Source organism: Canis lupus, chromosome X (genome assembly GCF_011100685.1).
Source record: "Canis lupus familiaris isolate Mischka breed German Shepherd chromosome X, alternate assembly UU_Cfam_GSD_1.0, whole genome shotgun sequence".
Classification (NCBI taxonomy): domain Eukaryota; kingdom Metazoa; phylum Chordata; class Mammalia; order Carnivora; family Canidae; genus Canis; species Canis lupus.
Window position 1 is genome coordinate 54,568,900 of NC_049260.1, and position 14,917 is coordinate 54,583,816.

Genomic DNA, 14,917 nt, shown 5'->3' on the forward strand with positions numbered 1-14,917 from the left:
GTAAAAGGATTTGGGGTAGAGAAGGAGTTAAGATGATGGAGTAGGGGGGGGGGTACCCTGGGCTTGCTTCATCACTCAAACACAGCTAGATCAACATCAAATCATTTTGGACAACTAGGAAATCAATTTGATAAGAAAACAATCTGTACAACTGGAGGAAGAGAATATGTCAGATGCAAGGTTCAGAGATGTGAATTGGGGGAGAAAAAAGCATAGTGCCATGGAGGGGAAGGAGCCCTTTTCATGAAGAAAGCGAGAGAGCAGCACGTAGGGTTCATGCAAGGGACCATGGTATGGGGATTCCCTTCGGTCGCTCTGGGAAAGAATCTTCCCCTTCCTGGAATACATTTGGGAAAAGGTATGTTGCCTAGTTAAGGACAAAATCCCCGCCTGGTGCCATTCAGCAACAATTCCACAGCAGGGGACAGAGATGCACTGAGGGCAGATAACCTGGTTGCAGCTTTTTGCTATACTTCACCATAGACTCCAGGCACTTGGGTGACCACATGACTGCTTTTCCGGGACAGAATGATGCCTGCCTGGTGCAGTGCTGTGAGTCTCTCCCTCCAGGGAGGGGAGCATGTCCTTCCCTTGCCAGGCCCTTTAAGAGTTGGAATTCTGAATACCAGCTGCTGGCCAGAGATAAAACATAGAACAGTGGCCAGGCATGTTGATGGCCCAGTTACAGGCAGGTTGGGTAGGTGCAGGGATCTGATGAAAGCCTAGGACACTGGAAGGGAGATTGTTCACTTTTCTGCGAGGGCCTCCTGAACAGCAGCAGCCGGGAGTTCCCCTACCTGGGGACAAAAAGGCAGGGCGATACCATCTTCCCCCAACCCACTGGCACAGTTGGACTTCAGAGAGAAACACAGCACCTCCAGTGGAGGCTGGACTCATACCATATGCTGCCCCCAGCACCATACATCTTTACTAAGGCATATCTGACTGTGAGGCAGCACAGTGGGGGCCTCTCCCTCAGAAGACCAACACAAGCACCCTGCATGTACAAGTCATCATAGAGTGATCCAAAGTGTCAGTTTCAGTTCTGGACCAAGCTCGTTCGTTTGTTCTTTCTTTCTTTCTTTCTTTCTTTCTTTCTTTCTTTCTTTCTTTCTTTCTTCTTTCTTTCTTTCTTTCTTCTTCTTCTTCTTCTTCTTCTTCTTCTTCTTCTTCTTCTTCTTCTTCTTCTAGTATTTATTTTCTATTTTTCTTTTTTCTTTGGAATCAGTCTTTTAGTGTTTTTTTTCATTTGTTGGTTTGTTTCCTTTTCTCTTTTTTTGGATTAGGCTTCTTTATTTTTTCTTTTCTTTTTTCCTCATTTTTTTTCTTTATAATCAGGCTTATAGTTTTTTGTTTGGTTGTTTGCTATTCCTTTTACTTTTTTCCTGGATCAGGCTTTTTTTTTAACAGACTTTAACAAACAAATAAAAGGACACCTAGTTAAAAGTGCAAATGCCCACTGCAAGCAACGAGGAACTCTGCAGAGGACTGAATATAGAAAAGAGCTGCCAAAACACAACATCAGAGTGCACACAGCTTATACTAGAAATACTTCATGAAGTGCCAGGCCCTGGACAGTGTATGACCCCTTCTTAATATACTATTAATCTCGGGAGCAGGAAACATAACAAACTTTCATAACACACAAAAGACAGAAACCTAGACATAATGACAAGATGGAGGATTTCTCAAAAGAAAGATCAAGAAGAAATGACAGCCACGGATTTGCTCAAAACAGATATAAGCAATATAGCTGAAAAAGAATTTAGGGGCAGCCCCAGTGGCTCAGCAGTTTGGCGCCACCTTCGGTCCAGGGCGTGATCCTGGAGACCCGGGATAGAGTCCCATGTCGGGCTCCCTGCATGGAGCCTGCTTCTCCCTCTGCCTGTGTCTCTGCCTCTCTCTCTCTCTCTCTCTCTCTCTCTCTCTCTGTGTGTGTGTGTGTGTGTGTGTGTCTTGTGAATAAATGAATAAAATCTTTAAAAAAAAGAATTTAGAACAATAGTCATAAGAATAGTAGCTGGACTTGAAAGACATATAGAAAACACCAGAGAACCCCTGAGGGTAAAGATAAAAGACCTAAGAACTAGTCAGGCCAAAATAAAAAATGCTATAACTAGGTGCCAGGGTGGCTCAGTGGGTTAAGTGTCTGCCTTCAGCTCAGGTTATGATCCCAGGGTCCTGGGTTCAAGCCCCACAGTGGGTTCCCTGCTCCTCGGGGAGTCTGCTTCTCCCTCTCCTTCTGCCTGCCACTCCCCCTGCTTGTGCTCTCTCCCCCTCTATTAAATAAACAAAATCTTTTAAAATTTAATTTTTTTAATGGTATAACTGATATGCAAAACGAACTGGATGTAATCACAATGAGGATGAAAGTAGAGGAATATAAATGTGATACAGAAGATAAAATTATGGAAAATAATGTAGCTAAAAAGAAGAGGGAAAGAACTATTAGGTCATGAATATAGACTTAGCTAACTCAGCAATTCCACAGAGCACAATAATATCCATATCATAAGAGTACCAGAAGAAGAAGAGTTGGGGGGGGGCAGAAAGTTTATTTGAACAAATTATAGCTGAAAACTTCCCTAATCTGAGGAAGGAAATAGGCATTCAAGTCCAAGAGGCACAGAGAATTCCCCTTAGAAATCAACAAAAATAGGTCAACACAAAGATACACTATAGTGAAACTTGAGAAATAAAAAAAAAGAATTCTGAAAGCAGTGAGGGACAAAAGATCATTAACCTTCAAGGGTAGAAATAAAAGGTTAGCAAACAGACCTATCCACAGAAACACGGCAGGCCAGAAGAAAGTGTCATGATATATTCGATGTGTTCAATGGGAAAAATATGCAGCCAAGAATACTATATGCAGCAAGGTTATTATTCAGAATAGAAGGAGAGATAAAGAGTTTCCAAGACAGGCAAAAACTGAGGGAGTTTATGGACACTGAACCAACTCTGCAAGAAATATTAAAGGGGATCCTTTGAGTGGGAAAGAGAGACCAAAAGCAAGAAAGAAAGGAACAGGGATTATCTACAGGAACAGTGGCTTTACAGGTAATAGAATGTCAGTAAATTCATATTTATCAGTAATTACTCTGAATGTAAATGGACTAAATGCTCCAATCAAAAGACAGAGAGTATCAGAATGGATTAAAAAAAAATAAGACCCGTCATTGTGCTGCTTAGAAAAGCAATTTTAGACCCAAAGACATATCCAAATTGAAAGCGAGGGAGTAGAGAACAATTTATCATGCTAATGGACATCAAAAGAAAGTGGAAATAGCCATACTTAATCAGACAAACTAGATTTTATTTTATTTTATTTTTTCAAACTAGATTTTAAACCAAAGACTGAAATAAGAAGTGAAGAAGGGCACTATATCATAGTAGAGGGTCTATCCAACAAGATCTAATGATTGTAAATATTTATGCCCCCAACTTGGGAGCAGCCAAATATATAAATCAATTAATAACAAACTTAAGGAAACTCATTGATAATAATGCAATGACAATAGGGGACTCTGACACCCAAATCACAGCAATGGACTGATATTCTAAACAGGAGGTCAACCATGAATTGATGGATTTGAATGACACACTGGATCAGGTGGACTTAACAGATATATTCAGAACATTTCATCTTAAAGCAGCAAAATATATGTTCTTTTTGAGTGCACATGGAACATTCTCCAGAATTGATCATGAACTGGGTGTCATGTCAGGTGTCACCCGGAACAAAAATATTGAGATCATACCATTCATATTTTCAGATCACACCACTCTGAAATTTGAAGTCAACCACAGGAAAAAAAAATGGAAAGACCATAAACACTTGGGGGTTAAAGAATATCCTTCTAAAGAATGAATGAGTTAACCAGGAAATTAAAGAAATAAAGCAATTCATGGAAGCAAAAGAAAATGAAAACACAACACCCAAAAACCTTTGGGATGCAGCAAAGACAGTCATAAAAGCAAGTATATAGCAATATAGGCCTTCCTCAAGAAGCAAGAAAAGTTTCAAATATACATAAAACTTACACCTAAAGGAGCTGGAAAAAGAACAACAAATTAAGCCCCCAGCCAAAAAAAGGAGGGAAATATTTAAGATTAGAGCAGAAATAAGTGATATAGAAATTTCAAAAACAATAGAAAAGATCAATGAAACTAGGAGCTGGTTCTTTGAAAAACTTAACAAAATTGATAAACCCCTAGCCAAAGAGAAAATATCCAAATGAATAAAATCACAAATGAAAGAGGAGAGATCAGAACAAACACTGTACAATATACAAATACAAATACAATTATAAGAGAATATTATTATGTGTAAATATATGTGAACAAATTGAACAATCTGGAAGAAATGAATAAATTCCTAGAAACATAAACTACCAAAACTGAAACAGGAAAAAGTAGAAAATTTGAACAGACCCATATCCAGCAAAGAAATTGAATCAGAAAAAAAAAAAAAAGAAATTGAATCAGTAATCAAAAATCTCACAATAAACAAGAGTCCAGATGGCTTTCCTGGGGAATTCTACCAAACATTTAAAGAAGAATTGATACCTATTTTTCTGAAATTGTTCCAAAAAAACAGGAATGGAAGGAAAACTTCCAAACTCATTCTAGGTGGCAAACATTACCTTGATCCCAAAATCAGACAAAGACCCCACTGAAAAGGAGAATTACAAACTAATATCCATGATGAACATGGATGCAAAAATTCTTTTTTTTTAATTTATTTTTTATTGGTGTTCAATTTACCAACATACAGAATAACCCCCAGTGCCCGTCACCCATTCACTCCCACCCCCCTCCCTCCTCCCCTTCTACCACCCCTAGTTCGTTTCCCAGAGTTAGGAGTCTTTACGTTCTGTCTCCCTTTCTGATATTTCCCACACATTTCTTCTCCCTTCCCTTCTATTCCCTTTCACTATTATTTATATTCCCCAAATGAATGAGAACATATAATGTTTGTCCTTCTCCGACTGACTTACTTCACTCAGCATAATACCCTCCAGTTCCATCCACGTTGAAGCAAATGGTGGGTATTTGTCATTTCTAATAGCTGAGTAATATTCCATTGTATACATAAACCACATCTTCTTGATCCATTCATCTTTCGTTGGACACCGAGGCTCCTTCCACAGTTTGGCTATCATGGCCATTGCTGCTATAAACATCGGGGTGCAGGTGTCCCGGCGTTTCATTGCATCTGTATCTTTGGGGTAAATCCCCAACAGTGCAATTTCTGGGTCGTAGGGCAGGTCTATTTTTAACTCTTTGAGGAACCTCCACACAGTTTTCCAGAGTGGCTGCACCAGTTCACATTCCCACCAACAGTGTAAGAGGGTTCCCTTTTCTCCGCATGCTCTCCAACATTTGTTGTTTCCTGCCTTGTTAATTTGCCCCATTCTCACTGGTGTGAGGTGGTATCTCATTGTGGTTTTGATTTGTATTTCCCTGATGGCAAGTGATGCAGAGCATTTTCTCATATGCATGTTGGCCATGTCTATGTCTTCCTCTGTGAGATTTCTGCTCATGTCTTTTGCCCATTTCATGATTGGATTGTTTGTTTCTTTGGTGTTGAGTTTAATAAGTTTAATAAGTTCTTTATAGATCTTGGAAACTAGCCCTTATCTGATATGTCATTTGCAAATATCTTCTCCCATTCTGTAGGTTGTCTTTGAGTTTTGTTGACTGTATCCTTTCCTGTGCAAAAGCTTCTTATCTTGATGAAGTCCCAATAGTTCATTTTTGCTTTTGTTTCTTTTGCCTTCGTGGATGTATCTTGCAAGAAGTTACTGTGGCCGAGTTCAAAAAGGGTGTTGCCTGTGTTCTTCTCTAGGATTTTGATGGAATCTTGTCTCACATTTAGATCTTTCATCCATTTTGAGTTTATCTTTGTGTATGGTGCAAGAGAGTGGTCTAGTTTCATTCTTCTGCATGTGGATGTTCAATTTTCCCAGCACCATTTATTGAAGAGACTGTCTTTCTTCCAATGGATAGTCTTTCCTCCTTTATCGAATATTAGTTGACCATAAAGTTCAGGGTCCACTTCTGGATTCTCTATTCTGTTCCATTGATCTATGTGTCTGTTTTTCTGCCAGTACCCCACTGTCTTGATGACCACAGCTTTGTAGTACAACCTGAAATCTGGCATTGTGATGCCCCCAGATATGGTTTTCTTTTTTAAAATTCCCCTGGCTATTCGGGGTCTTTTCTGATTCCACACAAATCTTAAAATAATTTGTTCTAACTCTCTGAAGAAAGTCCATGGTATTTTGATAGGGATTGCATTAAACGCGTATATTGCCCTGGGTAACATTGACATTTTCACAATATTAATTCTGCCAATCCATGAGCATGGAATATTTTTCCATCTCTTTGTGTCTTCCTCAATTTCTTTCAGAAGTGTTCTATAGTTTTGAGGGTATAGATCCTTTACCTCTTTGGTTAGGTTTATTCCTAGGTATCTTATGCTTTTGGGTGCAATTGTAAATGGGATTGACTCCTTCATTTCTCTTTCTTCAGTCTCATTGTTAGTGTATAGAAATGCCACTGACTTCTGGGCATTGATTTTGTATCCTGCCACGCTACTGAATTGCTGTATGAGTTCTAGCAATCTTGGGATGGAGACTTTTGGGTTTTCTATGTAGAGTATCATGTCATCGGCGAAGAGGGAGAGTGTGACTTCTTCTTTGCCAATTTGAATGCCTTTAATGTCTTTTTGTTGTCTGATTGCTGAGGCTAGGACTTCCAGTACTATGTTGAATAGCAGTGGTGAGAGTGGACATCCCTGTCTTGTTCCTGATCTTAGGGGAAAGGCTCCCAGTGCTTCCCCATTGAGAATGATATTTGCTGTGGGCTTTTCGTAGATGGCTTTTAAGATGTTGAGGAATGTTCCCTCTATCCCTACACTCTGAAGAGTTTTGATCAGAAATGGATGCTGTATTTTGTCAAATGCTTTCTCTGCATCTAATGAGAGGATAATATGGTTCTTGGTTTTTCTCTTGCTGATATGATGAATCACAATGATTGTTTTTCGGGTGTTGAACCAGCCTTGTGTCCCGGGGATAAATCCTACTTGGTCATGGTGAATAATTTTCTTAATGTAGTGTTGGATCCTATTGGCCAGTATCTTGTTGAGAATTTTTGCATCCATGTTCATCAGGGATATTGGTCTGTAATTCTCCTTTTTGGTCGGGTCTTTGTCTGGTTTTGGAATTAAGGTGATGCTGGCCTCATAGAACGAATTTGGAAGTACTCCATCTCTTTCTATCTTTCCAAACAGCTTTAGGAGAATAGGTATGGTTTCTTCTTTAAACGTTTCATAGAATTCCCCTGGGAAGCCATCTGGCCCTGGACTCTTGTGTCTTGGGAGGTTTTTGATGACTGCTTCAATTTCCTCCCTGGTTATTGGCCTGTTCAGGTTTTCTATTTCTTCCTGTTCCAGTTTTGGTAGTTTGTGGCTTTCCAGGAATGCGTCCATTTCTTCTCGATTGCCTAATTTATTGGCGTATAGCTGTTCATAATATGTTTTTAAAATTGTTTGTATTTCCTTGGTGTTGGTAGTGATCTCTCCTTTCTCATTCATGATTTTATTAATTTGAGTCTCCTCTCTCTTCTTTTTAATAAGGCTGGCTAATGGTTTATGTATCTTATTAATTCTTTCAAAGAACCAACTCCTGGTTCTGTTGATCTGTTCCACAGTTCTTCTGGTCTCGATTTCGTTGAGTTCTGCTCGAATCTTAATTAACTCTCTTCTTCTGCTGTGTATAGGATCTATTTGCTGTTTTTTCTCTAGCTCCTTTAGGTGTAAGGTTAGCTTTTGTATTTGAGTTCTTTCCAGTTTTTGAATGGATGCTTGTATTGCAATGTATTTCCCCCTTAGGACTGCTTTTGCTGCATCCCAAAGATTTTGAACGGTTGTATCTTCATTCTCCTTAGTTTCCATGAATCTTTTTAATTCTTCCTTAATTTCCTGGTTGACCCTTTCATCTTTTAGCAGGATGGTCCTTAACCTCCACGTGTTTGAGGTCCTTCCAAACTTCTTGTTCTGATTTAGTTCTTTTTTTTTTATTTTTATTTTTATTTATGATAGTCTCACAGAGAGAGAGAGAGAGGCAGAGACACAGGCAGAGGGAGAAGCAGGCTCCATGCACCGGGAGCCCGATGTGGGATTCGATCCCGGGTTTCCAGGATCGCGCCCTGGGCCAAAGGCAGACGCCAAACCGCTGGGCCACCCAGGGATCCCGTGATTTAGTTCTAATTTCAAGGCATTATGGTCTGAAAATATGCAGGGGACGATCCCAATCTTATGGTATCAGTTCAGACCCGATATGTGACCCAGTATGTGGTCTATTCTGGAGAAAGTTCCATGTGCACTTGAGAAGAATGTGTATTCAGTTGAGTTTGGATGTAAAGTTCTGTAGATATCTGTGAAATCCATCTGGTCCAGTGTATCATTTAAAGCTCTCGTTTCTTTGGAGATGTTGTGCTTAGAAGACCTATCGAGTATAGAAAGAGCTAGATTGAAGTCACCAAGTATAAGTGTATTATTATCTAAGTATTTGGTTAATAATTGATTTATATATTTGGCAGCTCCCACATTCGGGGCATATATATTGAGGATTGTTAAGTCCTCTTGTTGGATAGATCCTTTAAGTATGATATAGTGTCCCTCTTCATCTCTCACTACAGTGTTCGGGGTAAATTTTAGTTTATCTGATATAAGGATGGCTATCCCTGCTTTCTTGTGAGGACCATTCGAATGGTAAATGGTTCTCCAATCTTTTATTTTCAGGTTGTAGGTGTCCTTCTGTCTAAAATAAGTCTCTTGTGGACAGCAAATAGATGGGTACTGCTTTTTTATCCAGTCTGAAACCCTGCGCCTTTTGATGGGGTCATTAAGCCCGTTCACGTTCAGAGTTACTATTGAGAGATATGAGTTTAGTGTCATCATGATATCTATTCAGTCCTTGTTTTTGTGGATTGTTCCACTGAACTTCTTCTTAAAGGGGAATTTTAAGAGTCCCCCTTAAAATTTCTTGCAGAGCTGGTTTGGAGGTCACATATTCTTTCAGTTGCTGCCTGTCTTGGAAGCTCTTTATCTCTCCTTCCATTTTGAATGAGATCCTTGCTGGATAAAGTATTCTTGGATGCATGTTCTTCTCATTTAGGACCCTGAATATATCCTGCCAGCCCTTTCTGGCCTGCCGGGTCTCTGTGGAGAGGTCTGCTGTTACCCTAATACTCCTCCCCATAAAAGTCAGGGATTTCTTGTCTCTTGCTGCTTTAAGGATCTTCTCTTTATCTTTGGAATTTGCAAGCTTCACTATTAAATGTCGAGGTGTTGAACGGTTTTTATTGATTTTAGGGGGGGATCTCTCTATTTCCTGGATCTGAATGCCTGTTTCCCTTCCCATATTAGGAAAGTTTTCAGCTAGAATTTGTTCAAATACATATTCTGGTCCTCTGTCCCTTTCGGCGCCATTGGGAACACCAATTAAACGTAGGTTTTTCTTCCTCAGGCTGTCGTTTATTTCCCTTAATCTATCTTCATGGTCTTTTAATTGTTTGTCTCTTTTTTCCTCAGTTTCCCTCTTTGCTATCAACTTGTCTTCTATGTCACTCACTCGTTCTTCCACCTCGTTAACCCTAGTCCTTAGGACTTCTAGTTTGATTTGCATCTCATTCAATTGATTTTTAATTTCTGCCTGATTAGCTCTAAATTCTGCAGTCATGAAGTCTCTTGAGTCCTTTATGCTTTTTTCTAGAGCCACCAGTAGCTGTATAATAGTGCTTCTGAATTGGCTTTCTGACATTGAATTGTAATCCAGATTTTGTAACTCTGTGGGAGAGAGGACTGTTTCTGATTCTTTCTTTTGAGGTGAGGTTTTCCTTCTAGTCATTTTGCTCAGTGCAGAGTGGCCAAAAGCAATTTGTATTGGGAAAAAGAGAGAAAGAAGGAAAGAAAAGAGAAAGAGAAAAAAAAAGGAAGAAAAAAAGAAGAAAAAGAGAAAGAAAAAGAAAGAAAGGAAAAAAAAGGGGTGGGGGAAGGAAACAAAAAGCAAAACAAAACAAAACAACAACAAAAAGAAAAAAGAAAAAAAGAACCACGGGGGAGTATCTTCTGATTCTGTGTACTTTAAGTCCCTTGGCTTCCCCTGGAAATTGTCTGTCTAGCTGGTCTTCTGGGGGAGGGGCCTGTTGTGCTGATTTTCAGGTGTTAGCACTTGGGGGAGCTGCTCTGCCCCCTGCCTGGTGCAGGGCTCAGTGGGGGGTGTTTACCCCGTGAGGCCACAGGAGGAACAACCCCTGTGGCGGCGGCCAGCTCTGGAGCCCTGGAGTCAGCTCCCGCAGTAACTACAGAGCTCTCTGTCTGCAGGAGCCTGGAGGCTCCGGGGGCGGGGCCGCTGATCTGCTCAGCTCTGGCAGGAGCGTCCTTGCTGTCCTGGGCCCTCCCGGCCTCTGCCTGTCCCGGGGGGAGGCCGGATCCTGGGCTGTGTCCCGGCGCCCTGTGCTCCAGGGCCTGCATGTTGGATTCCCGCTCCCGCCCCGCATCCCCCTTCACGGAGCCGCCCCCGAGCCCCTCCGAGCTGCTCCGGATCCCGCCGTTTGCGCTGCAGCCCTTAGGGAGCTCGGCGCACTCTCCTGGGTGCGCAGTTGCTCTGTTACTGTCCCAGGGAGCCTGAGGGCATACCTGCCCTCCTGGGGTCCTGCTCCAACTCCCTGCGAGCCCCTTTCTGCCCTGGAAGGTTGGTGCAGCTCCTGCTTCTCCGGGACGGGGCTCTCCTGTCCCGAGGACAATCGCCCGGGCCCCAGCCCGGCTCCTTGCGGGGCCCTTCCCCCTTGGATGCCTTTTGTTTCTTTATTTCTTTTTTCCCCCGTATTCCTACCTTGATAGAAGCCGAACTCTTCTCACTGTAGCATTCCAGGTGTTCTCTCTTTAATTCTCAGGCCGAATTCATAGATTTTCAGGATAATTTGAAGGTTTTCTAGGTAATTTGGTTGAGACAGGTGATTTGGAGACCCTACTCTTCCGCCATCTTGCCCCTCTCCCCGATGCAAAAATTCTTGACAAGATACTACCAATATGATCAAGTGGGATTTATCGCTGGGCTGCAAAGGTGGTTTAACATCCACAAATTGATGTAGTGATGATGCACTACATTAATAAAAGAAAGATCATGAACCATATGATCCTCTCAATAGATGCAAAAAGTCATTTAACAATGTACAGCATATTTTCTTGATATAATCCCTCAAGAAAGTAGGTATACAAGGAACATAATAAAATAAAGGCAGTAAATGAAAGACCCAAAGATCACATCATCCTAAATGGTGAAAACTAAAAGGTTTTCCCCTAAGATCAGGAATACAACAAGGATGTCCACTCTCATCACTGTTGTTCAATATACTACTGTAAGCCCTAGCCTCACCAATCAGACAACAAAAAATAAATAAATAAAAGGCATCCAAATTAGCAAGGAAGAAGCCAAAACTTTCACTCCTTAAAGAAGACATGCTACTCTATGTAGAAAACTCAAAAGACTCCACCAAAAAATTGCTAGAACTGCCTCATGAATTCAGCAAAGTCACAGGATATAACCTTAATGTATTTCTGTACACCAATGATGAAGCTCCAGAAAGAGAAATCAAGGAGTACACCCCATTTACAATTGCCCTTAAAACCATAAGTCACCGAGGAATAAATGTAACCAAAGAGGTGAAAGCCCTGGACTCTGAAAACTATAAAATGCTGATGAAAGAAACTGAAGAGGACACAAAGATGTGGAAAAACATTCCATGCTCACAGATTGAAAGAACAAATATTGTTAAATGTCTCTACTACCCAAAGCAATCTACAGATTTACTGCAATCCCCATCAAAATACCACCAGCATTTTTCACAGAATTAGAGCAAACCATCCTAAAATGCGTATGGAACCACAAAAGATCCCAAATAGCCAAAGTAATGTTGAAAAAGAAAAACAAAGTGGAGGTATCACAACCCCAGGCTTCAAGCTGTATTACAAAGTTGTAATCATCAAGACAGTATGGTTCTGGCACAAAAACAGACACATAGATCAACGGAACAGAATACAGAACCCAGAAATAGACCCACAACTATATGGTCAACTAATCTTCAACAGAGCAGGAAAGAATATCCAATGGGAAAAAAGACAATCTCTTCAACAAAGGGTGTTGGGAAAACTGGACAGCAGCAACACACAGAATGAAACTGGACCACTTTCTTATACCATACATTAAAAAAAATTCAAAATGGATGAAAGACCTAAATGTAAGACAGGAAACCATTGAAATCCTAGAAAAGAAAACAGGCAGTAACCTCTTTGACCTCAGCTGCCACAAATTCTTTACTAGACACATCTCTGGAGGCAAGAGAAACAAAAGCAAAAATGAACTACTGGGACCTCATCAAGACAAAAAGCTTCTGCACAGCAAAGGAAACAATAAAACTAAAAGGGAACCAACAGAATGGAAGAAGATATTTGCAAATGACATATTGGATAAAGGGTTAGTATCCAAAATCTATAAAGAACTTATCAAAATCAATGCCCCCAAAATAAAAAAATCCCAGTTAAGAGATGGGCAGAAGACATGAACAGACATTTCTCCAAAGAAGACATCCAGATGGCTAACAGACACATGAAAAGATGCCCAACATCCCTCATCATCAGGGAAATATAACTCAAAACCGCAATGAGATACCACCCCACACTTGTCAGAATGGCTAAAATTAGCAGCATAGGAAACAACAGATGTTGACAAGGATGCAGAGAAAGGGGAACCCTTTTGCACAGTTTGTGGGAATGCAAACTGGTACAGCCACTCTGGAAAACAGTATGGAGGTTCCTCAAAAAGTTAAAAATAGAACTACCCGGGGATCCCTGGTGGCTCAGCGGTTTAGCGCCTGCGTTTGTCTCAGGGCGCGATCCTGGAGTCCCGGGATCGAGTCCCACGTCGGGCTCCCGGCATGGAGCCTGCTTCTCCCTCCTCCTGTGTCTCTGCCTCTCTCTCTCTCTCTGCCTCTCTCTCTCTCTCTCTCTGTGTCTATCATAAATCAATCAATCAATCTTTAAAAAAAAATAGAACTACCCTACCACTCAGAAATTGTACTACCAGGTATTTATCCAAAGGATACAAAAGTGCCGATTCCAAGGAGCACATGCACCCCAGGGTTTATAGCAGCACTATTAACAGTAGCCAAGTTATGGAAAGAGCCCAGCCCAAATGTTCATTGACTGATGAATGGATAAAGAAGATGTGGTATATATATTCAATGAACCACTACTCAGCAATCAAAAAGAATGAAATCTTGCCATTTGCAACAATGTGGATGGAACTAGACTGTATTATACTAAGTGAAATAAGCCAAAGACTTAATCGATATCATATGATTTCACTCATATGTGGAATTTAAGAATCAAAATGGATCAGCATAGAGGAAGGGAAGGAAAAAAAATAAGATAAAAACAGAGGGAAGCAAACATGAGACCCTTAACTACAGAGAACAAACTGAGGGTTGCTGGAGGGGAGGTTGGTGGGGAGGATGGGCTAAATGGGTGATGGGCATTAAAGAGAGAACTTGTTGGAATGAACACTGGGTGTTCTATGAAAGTGATGAATCACTGAAGTCTTCTGAGACAATACTACAGACTATGTTGAAAAAATAATAAATTAAATTAAATAATAAGGAATAATAACTGATGGCGATGATGGCACATCCATAGCATGAAATTCAATGTAGCTATTAATAATAGACATGTATCTATTTGGACCATAGAAAATATATGGTTGAGTGGAGAAAGCAGGCTATGAGCAGTATAAAACTAAATGAAAATATTCTCACTTAGGTAAAAAATATATATGTATAGAAATATTATGGTGGTTATCTCGGAGAGACAAGATTTTTGTGACTTTATATTTTTATATTATTTAAAGTTTTGCAATAAAAATAAAGCTATTTTATGCCCACAAAGATGAAATATATTTGTACAATGGAGAAGATGGGCTCAGGTTTTAGACACACAGATTTAAGGTGAAGGTAGACTGTCTAAAGAAAGCCAGTTTTTTTTTTATGTTAGCTATGGTTGACTAGGGTCAACCTTTGACTCATCTACTTTTTATTTTTGTAGATGGCCCTTCTGAATTTCTTCTTCCCTGAGGAAAAATCATACTCTGAAGATGAAAGGCGTTTTCGCCGCAATAAAAGAAGCAAAAACAGTGAAGGAACAGATGGTAAGTATATTTGGGTGATCTTTTATCACACGTTATGATAAATGAGAAGTACACTTGTGAGAGCTATCTTCTCAAATGTGCTTCCCTATCTCACATATTGTCCATAGACCAAAGGTCACAGAAATTTTTTTCCAGCCTAATCTATGAATCAGTCCATAAAACTTGACAATAAAGCTGAATATACAAAGATCCTCTCTCCTCCAACCCTAGATGTTTTCAGTCCTTTCACTGTATATCTGAGAGCCATGGTAGCATTTATATCTCTCAAGGTCACATCCATAAGGACTTCATCTTTCTTGGACACCCCATATCTACTAAATCCAAGAGGATTCAGTCCTATTCTTGGAATTGAGAGTGTCATGATGGCACTTATATGATGTGTTAATCCCAATGGTAATTATGTCAATGTTAGTATCAGCTACGATGCTCAAACATGAATTAGAACTTTTAGAACTCATCTGTAAGATCCTTGAGGGCAGGGGTTCATTTCCTTTTATATAACTCTAGAATCTAGCTCAGTACCTGGGAAACTGTTGGTGTTTGTAATGTAAGTTGATGATGTTGATTTACCCTTCAGCAAGGTTATGATGTGCCATTAAAACCCTTCTTACTGAGAGTGACACAAATTTGAGTTAACTAGCAATGCATTT

The 14,917-nt window shown here is 40.3% G+C and overlaps 1 protein-coding gene across 1 annotated transcript in view; it reads left to right on the plus strand.

Annotated features, from left to right (window-relative positions):
- EDA (ectodysplasin A) overlaps positions 1-14,917 on the plus strand; it is a 442,092-nt gene that overhangs the window by 301,810 nt on the left and 125,365 nt on the right. Inside the window, 1 exon segment of the mRNA NM_001014770.2 lies at positions 14,165-14,267. Within this exon segment, the coding sequence (NP_001014770.1) occupies positions 14,165-14,267 (103 nt within the window).